Source organism: Drosophila nasuta, chromosome X (genome assembly GCF_023558535.2).
Source record: "Drosophila nasuta strain 15112-1781.00 chromosome X, ASM2355853v1, whole genome shotgun sequence".
Lineage (NCBI taxonomy): Eukaryota > Metazoa > Arthropoda > Insecta > Diptera > Drosophilidae > Drosophila > Drosophila nasuta.
This window is the reverse complement of record NC_083459.1, coordinates 11,582,286-11,599,720: the sequence shown is the minus strand read 5'-3', so window position 1 is coordinate 11,599,720 and position 17,435 is coordinate 11,582,286. Positions and strand designations below refer to the sequence as shown.

At 33.8% G+C, this 17,435-nt stretch overlaps 2 protein-coding genes across 5 annotated transcripts in view; one reads left to right on the top strand and one right to left on the bottom strand.

Moving 5' to 3' along the window:
- Positions 1-17,435, bottom strand: part of LOC132797185 (protein scalloped) — a 78,619-nt gene that overhangs the window by 37,037 nt on the left and 24,147 nt on the right. The gene's annotated exons all lie outside the window — the stretch shown is intronic.
- On the top strand, positions 164-10,729 carry LOC132797187 (uncharacterized). Of its 4 annotated transcripts, none has more exons than XM_060808746.1 (3): positions 164-496; positions 10,147-10,287; positions 10,358-10,727. In XM_060808746.1, the coding sequence occupies exons 2-3, from the start codon at positions 10,159-10,161 to the stop codon at positions 10,439-10,441; spliced, it is 213 nt and encodes a 70-aa protein (XP_060664729.1). In that variant the 5' UTR covers positions 164-496; positions 10,147-10,158; the 3' UTR covers positions 10,442-10,727. The 4 variants fall into 4 exon arrangements, with proteins under 4 accessions (XP_060664729.1, XP_060664727.1, XP_060664726.1 ...); XM_060808744.1 differs by lacking the exon at positions 164-496 and adding an exon at positions 2,060-2,173 and having other exon boundaries at positions 10,358-10,728; XM_060808743.1 differs by lacking the exon at positions 164-496 and adding an exon at positions 3,459-3,611 and having other exon boundaries at positions 10,358-10,729.

Sequence of the window (17,435 nt, the reverse complement as noted above, 5' to 3'; positions counted from 1 at the left end):
GCCTGCCTGCCTGACTAACTGGCTGGCTGCTTTGGCTAGCTGCGCTGCTGCCTGTTTGACTGGCTCGGTTGGCTCTTTGGCTGTTTAGTTTGCTAACACACACACAAAACACAATCACAAGCAACAACAGCACACACATGCAGAGTGTGTGATCAAGCCCCAACAACAACAATGTGCGCTCTCTCTCTCTCCGGCCACTCACTTGCGCTCTCTTCATTCTTGGCGTCGGTGTGTGTGTGTGCGCGCCTGTGACTAATACAGCGTGGAGAGCCGCTCATTTACTTTGCGCTCGATTTCGCTCACTCGCTGTGTTGCTGTTGTTGCGTGTTGTTGCTTGCTTGTATTTGTATTTGTAGTTGTGTGTAAAGAAAAGCAAAGTACCAGGCAGCGTCGACAGTGGCGCTGTGTTGCTTGTTGGCGAGGGAAGGGGTAGAGAAGAGTAGGAGAAGCATTTTGCATCTGTACCCAAAACAGGCTAAAGACTCCACAAAAGCAGGTAGGCCAACTACACACAGACACAACAAATACACACACACATGCATGTGTATGTACACATATTCATAAATATATGGGGCAGGTTCGATTCAAATATAACACACTCACTCACTTATTGTGAATATAGACTACATATGTAAAAAATACTAACGATCAGGATAATTTCATATTCGAGATTTATGTTTGTGAGCGTACAAGTGTTTTACGTAATCCTTTTCTTTCTCTTCCTGCCCGACTGTCCGTCAAGTATCACATAAACAAATTAAAAAGCAATTAAACATGATTAAACGTGATTTGCATTGGCAAAATATAAAATGGAAATGGCTAAATTAAAATGAAGTGGCAATCATTTGTTAGAACACAATAGAATTAAATGCTTGTGGAGAGGTGGAGAGAACTTCTCATACACACACACACACGCACTCACATGTTTTGTAGGTACGAAGTTAGCAAGCAAGTTTAACAACTACTAGATATGCTTGTATGTATGTATGTACATACCTACACACTCACTTGTATAATATGTATGTGTGAAAGTATGAATGCGTTTTTCTATGTTTTGTTTGCTTGCAAGTATGTTCGTATGTGTGTGTGTTGCAATGCTTTTAGTCGCGTCGTTTGTCGCTTGTCGTTTGTCGTCAGCTGTGTGTAGAGAAGCTGCACTGCAGGTGGAGGAGATGGTCGTCGACGTTGTTGTTGCTTTGCCTGGGCAACCAGCCAGTTGGCCAACTGATGATGCAGCAAATGAGCGGGGATAAGTCGTCGTCTGATCTTGTCGCTTATTGTTAGAAAGGAACAAGTTTCTTTCTTTCTTTCTTACGTTCAATTTTTCCCCCATTTTCTCAACTTTGCATTTGTGTGTTTGGCCTAAGCTTATGCGCATGTATGTGTGCCTGTGAGTGCGAGAGAGAGTGCTAGTGAGAGAGCACCTCAGCGAGAGAGCGGCAGATAGTGGAGAGAGAGCGAAGGCAGGGCGTTATTTTAACAGCGACGAGCTCAAAAAGCTTATGCGTGTGTGTGTTTGTGTCTGTGTGTGTTGTTGGACAGCTGAATGAGATCGCGCACGAAAGCTGTGCACACTTAACAGTGCCGCTGTTAGTTAACAGACATTTTTGAAATATTTTCACCATGACTGTGCGGCAACGGACAACAACAGCAATAACAACAACAACAACTGAAGCAGTGGCATTAACAGCGAACGTTTGACTACTGCGCGCCAACTGCTGACGTTGAGTTGCTGTACAAGTATTTCAGCATGTGTGTGTCTGTGTGTGTGTTTATAATTGTTTGCATTTGCCTCTGTGTGTGTGTGTGTGTGTGTTAGTATGCTAGCTTATTTATTTTGTTAAACTTGCACACGTGTTGTTTATGTGTGTGCGTGCGTGTGCGTGTGTGTGAGTATGTGTGTGTCTTTCTGTCTGTCTGTATGTACAACTGAGTGTGGCCATTAAATGGCCAATAACAGTTCAAACACTTTTCTACTACACAAATTTCTATTCTCTGGCCAAGACAGTTAAAACGCCTAACTGGTTTTTTGATCTTCTCATAAGACGTGATGACACACAACTGCGACTTTTAACAGATCAGCTTCAGCTTCAGTCTCCCCCTTTTGTTCAATAACAACTGATTAGAATATCGCGCATCGATGCATTTCATTCCTCGCAGTCTCTTCATTCAAGTATGTACAACAACAACAAAAGCAAAACACTTTTACCATACTCCCAATTGTTCCTTGTCCTGACTGATCTTAGAGATTTCCTAAAGATTCGGACAGATTTCGAACCATCTAGAAATTCGGCTCTTTCGATCTATTACGAAACTTTGTATATAGGAAATATTTCGCAGCTTTTCTAACTTCGGAGAATTCTGTTTTAGTAATATTAGAATATATTTAATCCTTAAAAGTTTTTAATTTAGTAGAATATGAATATTTGCATAGAAACAATTTCGTAGATTTTTTAGTTTGAGAATCTTTAAATTTAGTTTTATTCATTTTAAAATAAATTTCAATATAAATTTAGAGTTTTTTGTAGTTCATAAAGTTTAATAAAGTAAACGAAATGCGTTTCAAACTTTTTGACGCTTTAGAATTCATAGTATTAAAGAGTTTAGTATATTTTGGTATTATTTGTATATATAGTATTACTTAGAATTTTTAGTAGAAATGAATATAAATGAATATTTAAATATTTGAAAATATATTGAATTTATAGTATTATGGAGTTTAGTATATTCTAGTATTATTTTATATTTACAGTATCATTTAGAATTTATAGTAGAAATGAATAAAAGCTTAAATGAACATAAGAAATATTTAAATATATGACTACTTATTGAGTTTAATAATAGTTTTCAAAGTTCGTATTGTCAAGTTTGTTATTATGATGTATTTTTAAATCAATCAGCAATCAGCAGAGTTTAATTAAGATACGCAAAAACTTTTTATAACTACATCAAAAAATGCTCCTTGTTTCGCTATTTAAGTAGAATTGATTAGATCATTCACGTTTTCTGTATACACAAAAACCAAAAAATAAATGAAACAAAAAAAGTAGTTTGCAACTTTTCGATGTATTAAAAACTAATCACAATTTGTGAAATAACTTGGCTGAAGTTGATGTTGTGTGAAAAAGTTAAGAATCGAAACTCTATCAAATAAAAACGGTTGGTTATACATGTGTACAGATGTATATATAGAATAAAAAATAAAAAAAAAGATCCCCAACAATAGAGTCAAGTGTCTGAGAGACAAACGAAACGATTCTTTAGAATTTGTAGTATGAGCTTGCTCTGCAATTGAATAATTAACAACTTATTAGAGGCCCAACACAACTGAGTGTGTGTGTGTGTATAGTATAAATAAAAATATCAATAAAAAATACAAAAACAAAAACAAAAAGAAAGAGAAAAAACTATAAATGTAATTATGCAAAGCGAAGAAAGCAAAAACAAAAAAGAGAGCAAAAATAGTCGATGATGAAATACTAGATGGCGATAAGTTTGAAGAGTTTGTTTCCTGCGCGCTTCTCCCCAGTATTTATTCAGACTGCAGATGTATCTGTATCTCATTAAGCGACAAGCTCTTGCTATTGCTATTCGAAAACAATTAACAACAAGTAAGAAATGGAAAATGCAAAAGAAACAGAAACAGAAACAGAAAGAGAAGGAGAAGGAGAGAAAGAGAGAAATTAGCAAACAATCGGAAATCTGCAAACATGTGCACACAAGGGGGAAATGAAATGGACATCTGTATCTTGACTTACAAAAAAGCAAAGCAAAACCAGAGAGTGCGTATACGCGATGTATGCATGCCACTGTGTATGTGTGTGCGTGTGTGTTTGTGTACTTGCAGTTTATCAGCTGCCATAACAATGATGTGCTGTTCTTTATGAACTTCACATTTTGTGTGAAAGGCAAAGAAGCCACGACGATGACGACGACGACGACGACGACAGTGACAGTGGAAATACAATAACAATAACAATAACTATAAGAATAAGAATACGAATAATAGCAGCGGCGGCTAGCATATCGACAGCAACAACAACAACAACAACAACAACATCGACATCGACAACTACAATAATAATAACAAAACAGCACAGAAGAATCAACTGCAACACGCTGAACTCTTGATACCCTTTCTTTTCATCAAATTGAAGCAATCTGACTATTAAGTGTTGCATGCAATTATTTATATATAAAACATGAATAATAAATCAAACAAATAAATGAAAACTTAATTAAATTCATATAAAAATACGAATTGAAATTCAGAAAACATTAACAATTTCATAAAATACAAATATAAATTACATTTTATTGTATTCAATATTAATAATTTAATAAATTACAAACATAAATTAAATTTAAATTTATAAAAAATTAATAATTTATAAAATATGTATGTTTATATATAAATTTAAATGAAATTTACAACATAATCAAAATGCACATTTTATTAAAAATTTATAAAATATTCTCAATTTTACAAATTACAAAAATTAAATGCCATGAGTTAATTTATTAACTCCTGATTATTAAGTGCTCGATTATATTTTTAATATTAAGCAAATTAATAACGTAATTTAAAATATAAACGAACTTACATTAATTAGGTTAGATATTAATTTAATTCGTTAAAATATATTCCAGTCAATCAAAATGAAGAAATCTTTACAAAATTAATAATAAAATGAATGGAATTCATATTTGTAAAATGAATTTAATTAAAATTTGATAAATATATTTTTAATAAAATTAATGAATAATTTGATTGATTAATTAATACATTTGATGAATATATATATAATTCATTAAATGAATTTATGTATTTACATTTTTAATTGAATTTTATTATAGTCTTTTTTTGAAGTAAAGTAGTATTCAAAGACCTTTACACAGCATAAAAGTTGCTTAATATAGTATTTTTTTTATGCAAATTAGTTTTTTAAACAAAAATTCCAGCACACATTTATGATACCCAACAAATTTATTTGAATAATCATAATATGATATCAAAAAAGGTGTGCTTATTGAAAGAATTGGCAATCAAACTGATTCTTAAAGTGATAAATAATATTTAAATCTACATTTTAGAGATCATCATGTAATAATTAAGAAGAATCTGAGACCCAGACACAACTAAACTTTATTTGCCAAAATCAGTTTAAAACACATAGTTTGTTGAGTGATAAAACTTATTTAAATCCGAGTTTAATATTAGATAATTTCGCTAATTAAAAAAACTATTTTAAAACTGTGAATTTCTAAAGTTGATCAAGTTTACAGCAGAGACAACAATGACATTTTGAGAAGTAGATAAATTTGCAGTCCAATAAAGCTGCAAAGTTGCAATACCTTAGCTCAGCTGAGTGTATAACAAGTTGCGTGAGACGACAACAAGAACTACAAGTGTACGCGAGTGTGTATGTGTGTGTGTGTGTGTGTGTGTGTGCGTGTTTGTGTAGAAATTAATAAGTTCCAGTTAAAGACCAACTGAATCATTTGTTGTCGCACAATCAGACAAGCAAACACACTCACACCAAAAAAAAGAATGAAGAAAAAATAAAACAGCTGCGCGTCAGAGTGAGAGAGAGTGAGTGCAAGTGTGAGTGCGATAGATACAGATACAGATACAATGTGTGAGATACATGGGATAGATAGCGAGATACTTAGATACTGTGCACGATTGATCACACCCAAAGCGCGCGGCGCTCTTGCTTAATTGTTGTCTTAATAATAATAACAGAGCATACACACTCAGATGTACTCCTAATGAATGATGTATTTGCTGATGTACGTTTTCAATGTATGTTGATCTTCATTGTAGGATGTAACTGCTGATGTATAGTCGGTACTATCTTGTGTCTTCTTCTATAGTATTCTTTATCATCTTTTAGTAACTTGCATCGTTACTTTTTGATGAATGATGTAATTGTTGAAGTTGTATGTATGTAATCTGATGTAATTGCTGATGTATAGTTGGTACTATCTTGTGTCTTCTTCTGTAGTTTTCTTTATCTTCTTTTAGTATCTTGCATCCTTACTGTATGATGTATGCGTGATGTAACAGCTGATGTAGTTGCTTAGTATCGTGTATTCATTGTGATCCTCACTATTTGGTGTATGAAGGATGATTTATGATGTGTGTTATGATCTTTGATGTATGATTCCTTATCTATGTAATTGCTGATGTTCATTTGGCATTCGCTTCTTTTATATAAAATGTCGTATACTCCATGCTGATCTTTACTGATCTATGATGTATGATTTATGATCTGTGATGTATCTGTTGTTGTAAGTTTTGTAGTTTTCTTCTTTATATTGTATCTTATGAATGATGTAATTGCTGATGTAGTTGCTGAAGTACTTTCAATATTTCTTCATTTTTGTATCTTGTAATCAATACTGATGCTTACTGTTTAATGTATAAAGTATGATTTATGATATTCGATTTATTTCATATGATCTGTGATCTATAATCTATGATCTTATGTAATTGCTGATATTAGTCTTCTAGTTGCTTCTTTTAGTATCTTGTAAACAATTAATATCCACAATATATGTTTTTTTTGAGGTAAATTTCGTAGTGATTTATTTTTGATGTATCTTGTAACTAATAGCGATCTTAATTGTATGTATGTTCTGTAGTAACTTAAATCTTGTGACTTTACTGTAATGATGTAAGTTTCATAGTAGCTTCTCTTTGTTGTATGTGATCTTCACTGTATGATGTATAACTATGTATTCGGTTCGATAGTATCTTGTATCTTCGTTTAGTATATTGCATCTTCTTTTAGTAATGATGTAATTGCTGATTTACGTTCATTTACTCGCTTGTATCCTATGCTGATCCTTAATGTATAATGTATGATGTATTTGGTTATGTAGTTGCTTCCTTTTGTATCTTGTTTCCTATGCTGATTCTAAATGTTTAATGTATGAAGTATGGCATTTATGACTTAAAAGTAATTGCTGATGAAAGTTAACTATTGGCATCTTATAATATTTATAATATAATGTTTGATTTGTGATGTATTCGCTGATGTACGTTTCGGAGTAGCCTCTCTTTATTGCATGTGAATATTTTTCTATATATGTTCGGTAGTATTTAATAACTTGTCTGTACATTGATGTTATTGCTGATGTACGTTAAATAGTTGCCTCTTTTAGTATGTTGTATCCCTAACCGATGGATGTATAAAGTACGCTGATGTACGTTTCAAATTGAATTTGACTAGAGACTGTAATACGATGTTGGCGATTCGATTCTGCTTGTGGATCTTTTCGAGCGCTTCGATTCGATGTTGTTTTCAGTCATCGCCTCCATCGACTCCGATTTGTGGATGTCGAATATCGGCTTGGCGGTAAAGCTGTGTCGATATTTGCGAGGACGTCGCAGCAGGTGGACGTGATCATCCCGCTGATGCTTCTCGTTGTCGTAGTCATCATCAGAGATGATGCTCTGCTTGCGCGGATCGTTGAAGCCAAGGAACAATTGGGTGTCGAGACTGTTGTGGCGACTCACAGGCAACTCTGGCGGTAGGAGTGGCAACTCTGGCTGCGTCTTCTTGCCAAGATAAGCCTGGACCAAGAACTCAGCTGGTTGGCGAGCAAACGACATGATCTCGCTGAAGATCAGATGCTGGACAATGTAGAAATCGTCGAGGACATACTTGATGTAAGTGCGCATGAGACTCGCATAGGCATCGGGCCAATTGGAGAGCGAGAGGACACACCACAGCTGATGCGAGTGGACGCCAAGTGGCACTTGCCCCTTGCCCCGTTGCAGATACTCCAGGCTACTGAGCAGCATATACTCACGCCTCTGCGGCTCCAGTTGCGCTGCTTTTTGACACTGCAACGGGTTGAAGGGCGCATCGCGACAGAGCTGAGCACAGCCCCAGAGATAAGGCAAGGCGTTGCGCTCATCGATGGCATTGTTGTCGCGATAAAGCGTCGCCAGGCGATAGAAGAGCAGAATGCGACGCACCAGCTCAACGTAGCGTTGATAGAGCACCAAGGCGGCGGCCACCGTGTCCTCCGATTGCAATATGCCGCACTTGAACAGCGCACAGAGGAAGAAGACAAACATCAACTCGTGGCCCAAGTCGTAGTTGTTGCTCTTGATGCTGCCAAAGGAGCGTGTCAAATACTGGGCCAGCTCATTGATGTGCTTGCAATTCGGTCTCAATTGCCGCTCGAGTCGCCCGAAGATCTTCTCCTGCACCTGCAGCAGCCAGCGGCGATAGGCGAGGTGACACTTGTGTCGCATTGAATTCGTCGATGCCGTCGCATTCAGTTGGCCGTTGTCGTTGTCGTTGAGGCAACTCATCAAACCCTCGCCGATGCCCATCGGATGACATTCGCAGGCCAAGCGATCCAGCCAATTGAAGATCTTGCACAGCTCGTGCATTTGCGATGAGATCACATAGCTGCCACCGGTCTGACGATGTCCCTGGATCGCCATGCTCGTATTATTGATGTAAGCCACCACATCGTAATACGCCTGAGAGCGTTTCCAGTTGCTCAGATCGCTCGGACTGCGCAGACATTTCTTGTAGATATTTTGCGCGAATCCCGAGGCCTTGATGGCATCCACCGTTGGCTCCGTCACCTGGAACATGTGTTTCGAGCTCATCGTGTTTTTTTTGGAGAAGCTTTATTATTTGCCGTGTTGTCGATTGTTTGAGCTTGTTTTTCTTGTTGTTCTCTTTGTACACTTGAAATTTGGGCAAAGGCTTGTTGAACTTTTCGATTTCGATTTTACAAAACAATTCAATCATCGTTTTGAGATTTAACAATCTTGTTTACAGACCATAAATTTCTCATATTGAAATTAAAGTACTATATACAATATTATTTCATTTCTTTAAAATTTCAAACAGTTAAAAGCGATTCGCAAGGTTTTTCTATGTTGAAAATGCAGAAACTAAATTTTAGGAATGCTTCAACTTGATTTGAGATTTTTGAACCTGCTATCCATAGAGTGGTATTTTTTGATTTATTTGCCAATCTGGTATATTTTGTACTCTATGGTTTTATTTTGAATACCATAACGTTATACCAAATATTGATTTCGGTATATTTTAGTATATTTCGGTAAAGTAAAGCAAAGTATTTCAAGTATAATATTGCACTTTACTCTTTAGTGTATTTTAAATGTAATACTATATCGAAATACCAAATATAGATGTCGGTATATTTTAGTATATTGCAGTAAATTAATGTTTTATATTTTAAGTAGAATATTGCAATGTTTTCTTTGATATATTTTGAATATAATCGATCAACCAAATATAGCTTTCGATATTTTTTGGCACATTTAATTAAATTAATGTAGTATATTTTAAGAAGTGTGGGTGTCTCACAGTCGAGCACGCTCGAGATTGGATTTTTTACTTGCTGGTTGTCTATTCAATTTTAACAATTTCAATTGTTATATATTCTTGAGATAGGAATGAAGAATGTGTAAGACCTAGAATTACTTTTAATTCAGCTAACTCAATCTTGATAAAGTTGTAGTACTATAAGAATATGCCAAATTCGTGGTTTAATGATGAGTTAATATAAACAAATATTTATATTGGTCAAATCAAGATTTACAGAAGCGCAGCAATCGCAAATGGGCGACGACAAACAAAAAGAGCACTTCAGCATTACTTTTGATAAGTTAATCTAATAGGCCATAAATTGTACTAATTTTAGCTGCGCTTGTCTGTCTGCCGATCTGCCGAAGACTTACTAAACTTGTGTACTCTAGTTCTCTTCATAAGAATTCGAGTTTCCCCAAAAATATATAATCACCATAAAGCATATCCATTAGACAGAGAAAGAGAGAGAGAGCGAGAGAGCAGACAACCTTTGTAACGCGTATCGCGTATCGCAACAAAAGTAGAAGGCACAAAACTTTTCGCACTCAGATTGTAGATAGTCGGGGAGGCGAAAGAAAAAGACTCGGTATAGATTACGTTTAGAAACGACGCGTTTAGAAACGACAGTCGCTCAATAAGTTCATTTGCGAGCAGACGCCACGCCACGATTAGAAAAAGGTTCGTTTGCAGATACAGATACAGATATAGATACAGATACAGTAATATAGATAGAGATACAGATATTGATTGTAACTTTTGAATCTTTCACTCGCAGATCAAGGACGAGATGAGGAATCCGCTGTGGTTCATCTTCTGGCTGCTGGTGCTTGTGGGCGTGTCCTTGATTGTCGCCTGCCTCGGCGCCTTTTTCTACATTTGGATGTATCTGTTGTCGCAATGCTGCGACTGCTTTCGGGTAAGTTGGGCATTAACTGTTTGGAAAGTATCTTTATATTCAAAGATTGCATCTTCTTTCACCACCACAGAGTGTGGCCGACTTCTTTCTGAAGTGCGCTCAGTTTCCAGGGTATTGCTGTGCCGCCATGTTAAGTTGCCAATCGTTGTGCTGAGCGCGTCTATCGATGGCTTGCCGCAAGGAATCAAACACACACACACCTACACACACACACACACACAGACGGAAGTTAAAGTACACCTACATCGAAGTGGCAGGCAATCAGCAAATAGATTAGCTGTGGCGATAACGCGAAACGGGCTTTAAACCTCACAAACACTCAAGGCACACATGGCTAACACACACACAAACACACACACACACACAGAAACTCTCAAACTACCTTGATAAGAATCCATTTAAATGAGCTGCATATTGTTTGTTATTTTTTTTCTGTTTTTTTGTCGTTTGTTAATTTGTTGATTGACTCGCAATAAATTGTGCAATATTTAATCATTATAATTTCCCCATTTGTTTTCATTTAATCAATTTAAATTGCAGGGTATTTGACAGCACATACGTTTGATTGCTTACGCAATTGATACAATGTATTTTTAGTGACAACTCTCGCAACAATTTCCAAGTATAATAAGCACAATCAATGACATCATCATCATCATCTTATCAATTATTGCGACAAGAACTTTCACTCAGGCACTTGAACAAAGAGTTCTATCTGGAAATCGCGTTCTCGAGTTCCTGTAATATACATATTGTATGTATTATATATGATTTTATTAATAATTCATAGGAGTAAGCAAACGCTGCACTTTATTATCTTAGGTTGTCTTTTAAATCAACGATATAGTTAAGCATTTTTGCACAAATTGAAAGGACTTGCGGATACATTTTCCCATGAATATCTTTGGTTCTTACATTCTTTTATTCTTAGCTAAGTTAATCTTGTGATATAGAAAGGAATAAATTAGTTTGTATTTTTTATGCCCATATAATAGAAGAATATTCTAACATTGTTTCATTTAAAAATCTGGTATATTTTGTATAGTATGGTATATTTTGAATCTAGTAGTATATCCAGTATATCAATCTGGTATATTTTGTATGATATATTTTTAATGTAGTATTACTTTGATATATCAAATATACATTTCGGATTATTTCAGTATTTTTATATATTAATTCATTTAAAAATCTGGTATATTTCGCATAGTATGGTATATCTTGATTCTAGTAGTATATCCAGTATATCAATATGGTATATTTTGTATGATATATTTTTAATGTAGTATTACTTTGATATATCAAATATACATTTCGGATTATTTCAGTATTTTTATATATTAATTCATTTAAAAATCTGGTATATTTCGCATAGTATGGTATATCTTGATTCTAGTAGTATATCCAGTATATCAATATGGTATATTTTGTATGATATATTTTTAATGTAGTAGTACATCGATATATCAAATATACATTTCGCATTATTTCAGTATTTTTTGGTATATTAATTCGGTATATTTAGTCGAGATGGACTATAGTTTTTATCCTTCTTTTTTATTCCTTCTTAACTTTTTTCACTTTTTAATGTAGCAGTATATTGATACATCGGTTTATTTCAATATTTCTATTTAGTATATTTTTAAGTACTCTGTTTTACTTTTATTTGAAATCGATTATAACTTTTTTCCTTCTTTCTTTCTTCTTTTTAAATTTGTACACTTGTAATTATTCCATTTTCTAATAAAGTGTTTAATCATTTATAAGCAAAACTGTTAAAGTCAAAGCTACATGTCTATGATTTGTTATTATTGTATAGCATCTTTTAAGTTTCGATTCCGCTTTGTGAATTACCGAATTTATTCATTTATTACACTCTACTGACTGTGATCTTCAATGTGTGTCATAGTTATATATTTGAGTCATTAGCTTATCATGATATAATGTGGATCATGCAATGTAATCTCTGGAAAGTTGCGATGCATTTGCTTATCGCGTCTTGTCTGAAATTTTCCCCCAGTATTCCCCAGTTTACACAAAAACATATTCAAAGTTGTGTGTACCTCAAAAGTGGATTATCTTGTGGGTGGGAGGGCATGTAAAAAGTTCGAAGAGAGCGAGCGAGAGAGAGAGAGAGAGAGAGAGAGAGAGAAGATTAGCGTTTGCAGCTTGTTATTACTATGATTTGTTCGCAAAAATCTTGAAATTGCTGTTGCTATTGCTGTTGCTGTTCATTGTGGTTGTTGTTGTTGTTGCAGTTGTGTTGCTTTTTGTTTGGATCCGTGCCAAATGTGAAGAGGAAGAGCAATTATCTAAAAATAAAATGCGCGCTGTGCGCGGCAATAGATAGAGAGCTAGATCTAGATACATATGTGTTTTTATACGCTCTACAGATATATACATATATATATATCTGGTATATATCCACATATATATATATATATGTGTATATATGGCTACATAATACTCTCGTAGTCGCTTGCCACGCAGTTTGCGACCGTGGGCGATTGTACAATGCCCTGCAGCCGAAAAGGAAGACAACAAGACAACGACGAACGATGCGATTGTAAATTCGAGTTTGCTCTTCTTGCTGTTGCTGTTGCCGTTGCAATCGCTTTTTGCATAAGCCATAAGCCATGCCATAGGCCCAGGCGCAGGTCCCCGTACATGATTATGGCTATTATGCGGTCGCCCACGCATCACAAATATCTGTGCCACAAACGCCAAATCCAAGCCAAATCCACGCCGTGTTCTCTCGTAATGACTCGAACAACGTCTCTGTTTTTTTTTTGTGCTTTATGTTCGTTTCGCCTTCTCGCTTTTTTCCTATGTGTGTGCGTTTTTTATGGTTGAACATTTCATTTTAGACACAAGTCCATCATAGTTTCTTGGCACTAACTGTGCTACTGTCACCTGTCAGGATGCCGCACCCATCTTTCAAATAGTTATAATAAAAATATATATATTTTTCCAGGTAACTTCAAAGGTTAAACTCATGCATCGGTTAACAATATACTCGTAATAAATACTATAGCACATGTGATGTGCTGTGTGCATTGATCATTCACTCAATTCAATAAGTTTTTTCATTTGCCAATTGTTTTCTCCGCTTTTGTTTGTCTTGGTGTCACAGTTTGCTGTGGTTGACGATCAAATATATGATATTTGGTAATAGTATATCAATATACCGAATAAAGCCTATGGTATAATTATGTATTTTCTGTGGATTTATTTGGTATATTTCAATATATATTGAATATCGATATATCTAATATAGCATTTGAAACAATTTAGTATTTTATGGTATATTAATTTAGTATATTTTAATACTAATACCGCACTGTTTTGTTTATATTGAATATCGATACATCTAATAGCATTTGCAACAATTTAGTATTTTTCGGTATATTAATTTAGTATATTTTAATATTAAAACCGCACCGTTTTGCTTATATTGAATATCGATGTATCTAATATGGCATTTGAAACAATTTAGTATTTATTTGGGTATATTAATTTAGTGTATTTTTATACTAATACTAGTTGGCTTTTATTAAATGTAATGGCATACCGGTATAATTTAGTATTTTTCAGTGTGTTATTTGGTATATTTTATCGCAGTGTTTTCCTTTATTGAATATTAATATACCAAATATAGCTTTCTATATAATTTAGTATTTTTCAGTTTACATATATAATATGTATTTTAATACTAATACCGCACTTTTTCACTTTTGTTAAATATAATCGCAAGTCGATATACCAGATATAGATTAGATATAATTTAGTACTTTTCAGTATATTTATTTGGTATATTCTAAGAGTAATAGCGCACTGCTATTGAATTTATTAGCCTTTCGATATCTCTAATATTGCCTTTGATATACTTTAATATTTTTTAGTATATAATAATATCGCACTGTTTTGCTTTTGCTTTGTATAGTGGATATCTCGCAGTTGAGTACATACGACAGAAGCTTTCTAACTTGTGTTAGTTATGTTTTCTTTACTGTCAATTGCACTTTACAATTACATAATTCCAAAATGCATTCACAAATTAAATAAAGCCGACAAGACAACACCGCAAATCATTTGAAAATATGCTCATACTTAACCCTCTATTGTCCTATTGTAATTTCTAGGTTTGATTATGTACAAAATTCTTTTATCGTTGTCTTTTCTTCCCAGTAACACGATAATAAATTCTTTTTTTTGTTAACTTAAGGGCATTAAGTATCTAGACTATTATGTTCCGACCATTATGTTTCCGTCTGACCATCATCAAACTCAAAGACAATAAGATCTAAAGTTCTTAAAATGCGAATTTCTATTTAAGTATTTGAAACTTTTATTATTTGATGAGTTCTTCTTCGATATCTCGCTATTTCTGATTAATTTGATGCATTTGAATTTAATGAAAATCCATTAACTCAAAAATGTTTGAAGTGTTGTTATCTAGAAAGTCAGCGGCCTCGAGCAATTATCTACAGCTTTACGCTTACAATTTGCCAAAGCAAGTAAACTGACTTTTCACGTAGTAAAATTATTTATGTGCGACCTGAGAAACCTGCCAAGAGATCAAAAGAGAACTTGGTGCAGAGCGGGGGGAGGAAGGGGGAGCCGAGGCGAGTTGAGCTCAATTTCTGAATTTCTGGCCAAAGAAAACAAAAAGAGAAAACTGACAAATCTCAGTGAGGAATTGTGCAGTGCATAGTTTTGTTTATGCATCGATAAATCGACAAATAAATGGAATTACATAAGCCAATTCTGAAGGCAGAAATTCACAATTCACAAAACGTGTGTGCGTGTGTTTTGAATGCATTCGATTGGAAATTGAATTTTGTGCAATTTTGTGCACACAAATGTTGCTACTACACATACACATTGCCAATCAGAGTGAGAGAGGGAGAGAGAGAGAGCTTTGTCTTTTTCATTGGTTTCATCATCAATTAAGCAGAAAAAAGAATTTGCACCTTGGCTATGGCAAATTTTGGAACTGGAATTGCACAATGAAAATGCTAACAAATGAGAGAGACATTTTTCCGACAAATGAAGCCGATCAAAAGTTTGTTGTGCATCTGCTATCTCTTTCAACTGTTGCAACTGTTGTTGGCCTTGTTTCGTGCCTCCGGCTGCTAATGGGGGTCTGGGTCTGGGTCCCTCTGACTGGGCCGCTTCGTGTGGTACGTGCTCAAAGTGCGAGTGAGCAGAGCTCGCCCTGCTCGTAATGTGCGGTGTAATGTCAAGTGTCATAAGCAGAGGCTGCCCCAAAGCGACGTCAGCGTCGGCGTCGGCGTCGGCGTCAGCGTCGACGTCACACAACTCACAATTTACAGTCGCCGTCGCCGCCAGCCACCCGCACACAAACAAGTATTTTTAATACAAATTTGCACTTGAATGCTCATTCAAAAATGCGCATATGTATTTAAAAACACACACACACACAGAGATTCCCATAACACACATCAAGTTGATTATCATAATGATTAAGCGCTTGACAAATACACAAAAAACACACACACACACTCGACTAAGGGTTACCCTCTAACAACTTTTAACACCACACAAAAAATTAAATTGAGTGTGGCACTAAAATCTAATTTCATTGACTACAAAATATTTATCGGCTACTTTCGAAAATCTCTTAATGAACAATTTCATATAAATTTAAGAGTATTTCGCAATATATATTTATTGATAATTTTTAATGCATTATTTTATTTATTTATTTACAATCTATCTTGGGATATTTATTAAATTATCAAAAAATATTACATTTTTTTTCACTACAATTTCAATTATAATTCTACTCTAAAAATAAATATTTTTCTTTTCGTTAATTTCTTAAATCAATAACTATAAAATATCAAGAATCTTATTGGAAAATATATCTGATATTTTGAAATTAATTTATTATATAATATATCATTTTTAATAATATAAAAATGTAATATAATAACAGTACAGAAATATTACACAGAAATATTTTAGTGAAATTAAATGACATAAAAGATGATAAATTACTATAGAATTATTGCAATATTGTATATATCGGATATTTGTCCTTTATTTATTTATATGCAGAAGAATTATTATCAAAGAAAATATATTCAAATTTTGATTTGATTTAATATATTAAATATCATTTCAGACTGATGGTTTATAATATAGTATGATAATACTAAAGAAAGAAAATTTGCAGAAATATTACTACTAAAATTAAAAGAGATCAATTTTATAAACATTTTTGGAAATTTAGTATATATCTGATATTTTGTTTTTGTATAGTCTGAAATATAATAATATAATACTCAAAACCATTTGCAGAAATATTATTTTTGAAATCAGATAAAAAAATTAAATATTGTAAATATCTGACTGAACATTTATTTAATAGAAAAGAAAATACATACTCAATAATTAATATTGAAGAAAATTCATACAAAACATTTGAAGTTTAAGAAATAAATCTGATATTTTGATATTTATTTATTTTATTTTACTAACTTTATAATTATATTGATTTTAGCATAATAGTATTCCAAAAAAATCCTATTACCTAAGAGAATTACTGAAATTTGTATCAGAAATATGTAATTTATTTAATTAAAATGAATCTACTACAATTATAATATGATAGTTAACTTGAGCAATAATATGGAAGAAAAGTTTTCCTTCATTTTGGTAAGAAGCCAAGAGTTTGCAATTTTATTTTGAAATACTAAACAATTCCACATATTTTTGTGTGTGTTTTCAAAACAAAGATCGAGAAAACATTTAATCAATGGCGTATTATCATTAACCTGAACGAAACACAAATAATTTGTTTGTGTTATGAGGCTCACAAAACAAAACTTCAGTGCGCATCAATAAACAAATTGGAATGGTTCGTTAATAAGAAAACTAAAAACAAGAGAAATCAGAAAATAAATATAAATAAATACTATTCTGATGAGCATTTGATTGGATGCTAACAGCATTGCATAGTTAGGATTACCTTAATGGTAGGCATAAAAAAGATATGTATGTATGTGCATATTTGCAATACACAAACAGTTATATATTCATGTGCATGTGTGTGTGTGTGTGGATAGGCAGACAGAACCGCAGAGAATAAAAGTGCGGCGCTGTTGAACGGGTTCATTTGA

Bases quoted from the DNA above. Each gene is read 5' to 3' on its own strand.
- LOC132797187 (XM_060808743.1), top strand. From the start codon at position 3,548: ATGTATCTGTATCTCATTAAGCGACAAGCTCTTGCTATTGCTATTCGA. The intron at 3,612-10,146 runs GTAAGAAATGGA...TTTCACTCGCAG, and splicing joins TCGAAAACAATTAACAACAA to ATCAAGGACGAGATGAGGAA. The intron at 10,288-10,357 runs GTAAGTTGGGCA...TCACCACCACAG, and splicing joins AATGCTGCGACTGCTTTCGG to AGTGTGGCCGACTTCTTTCT.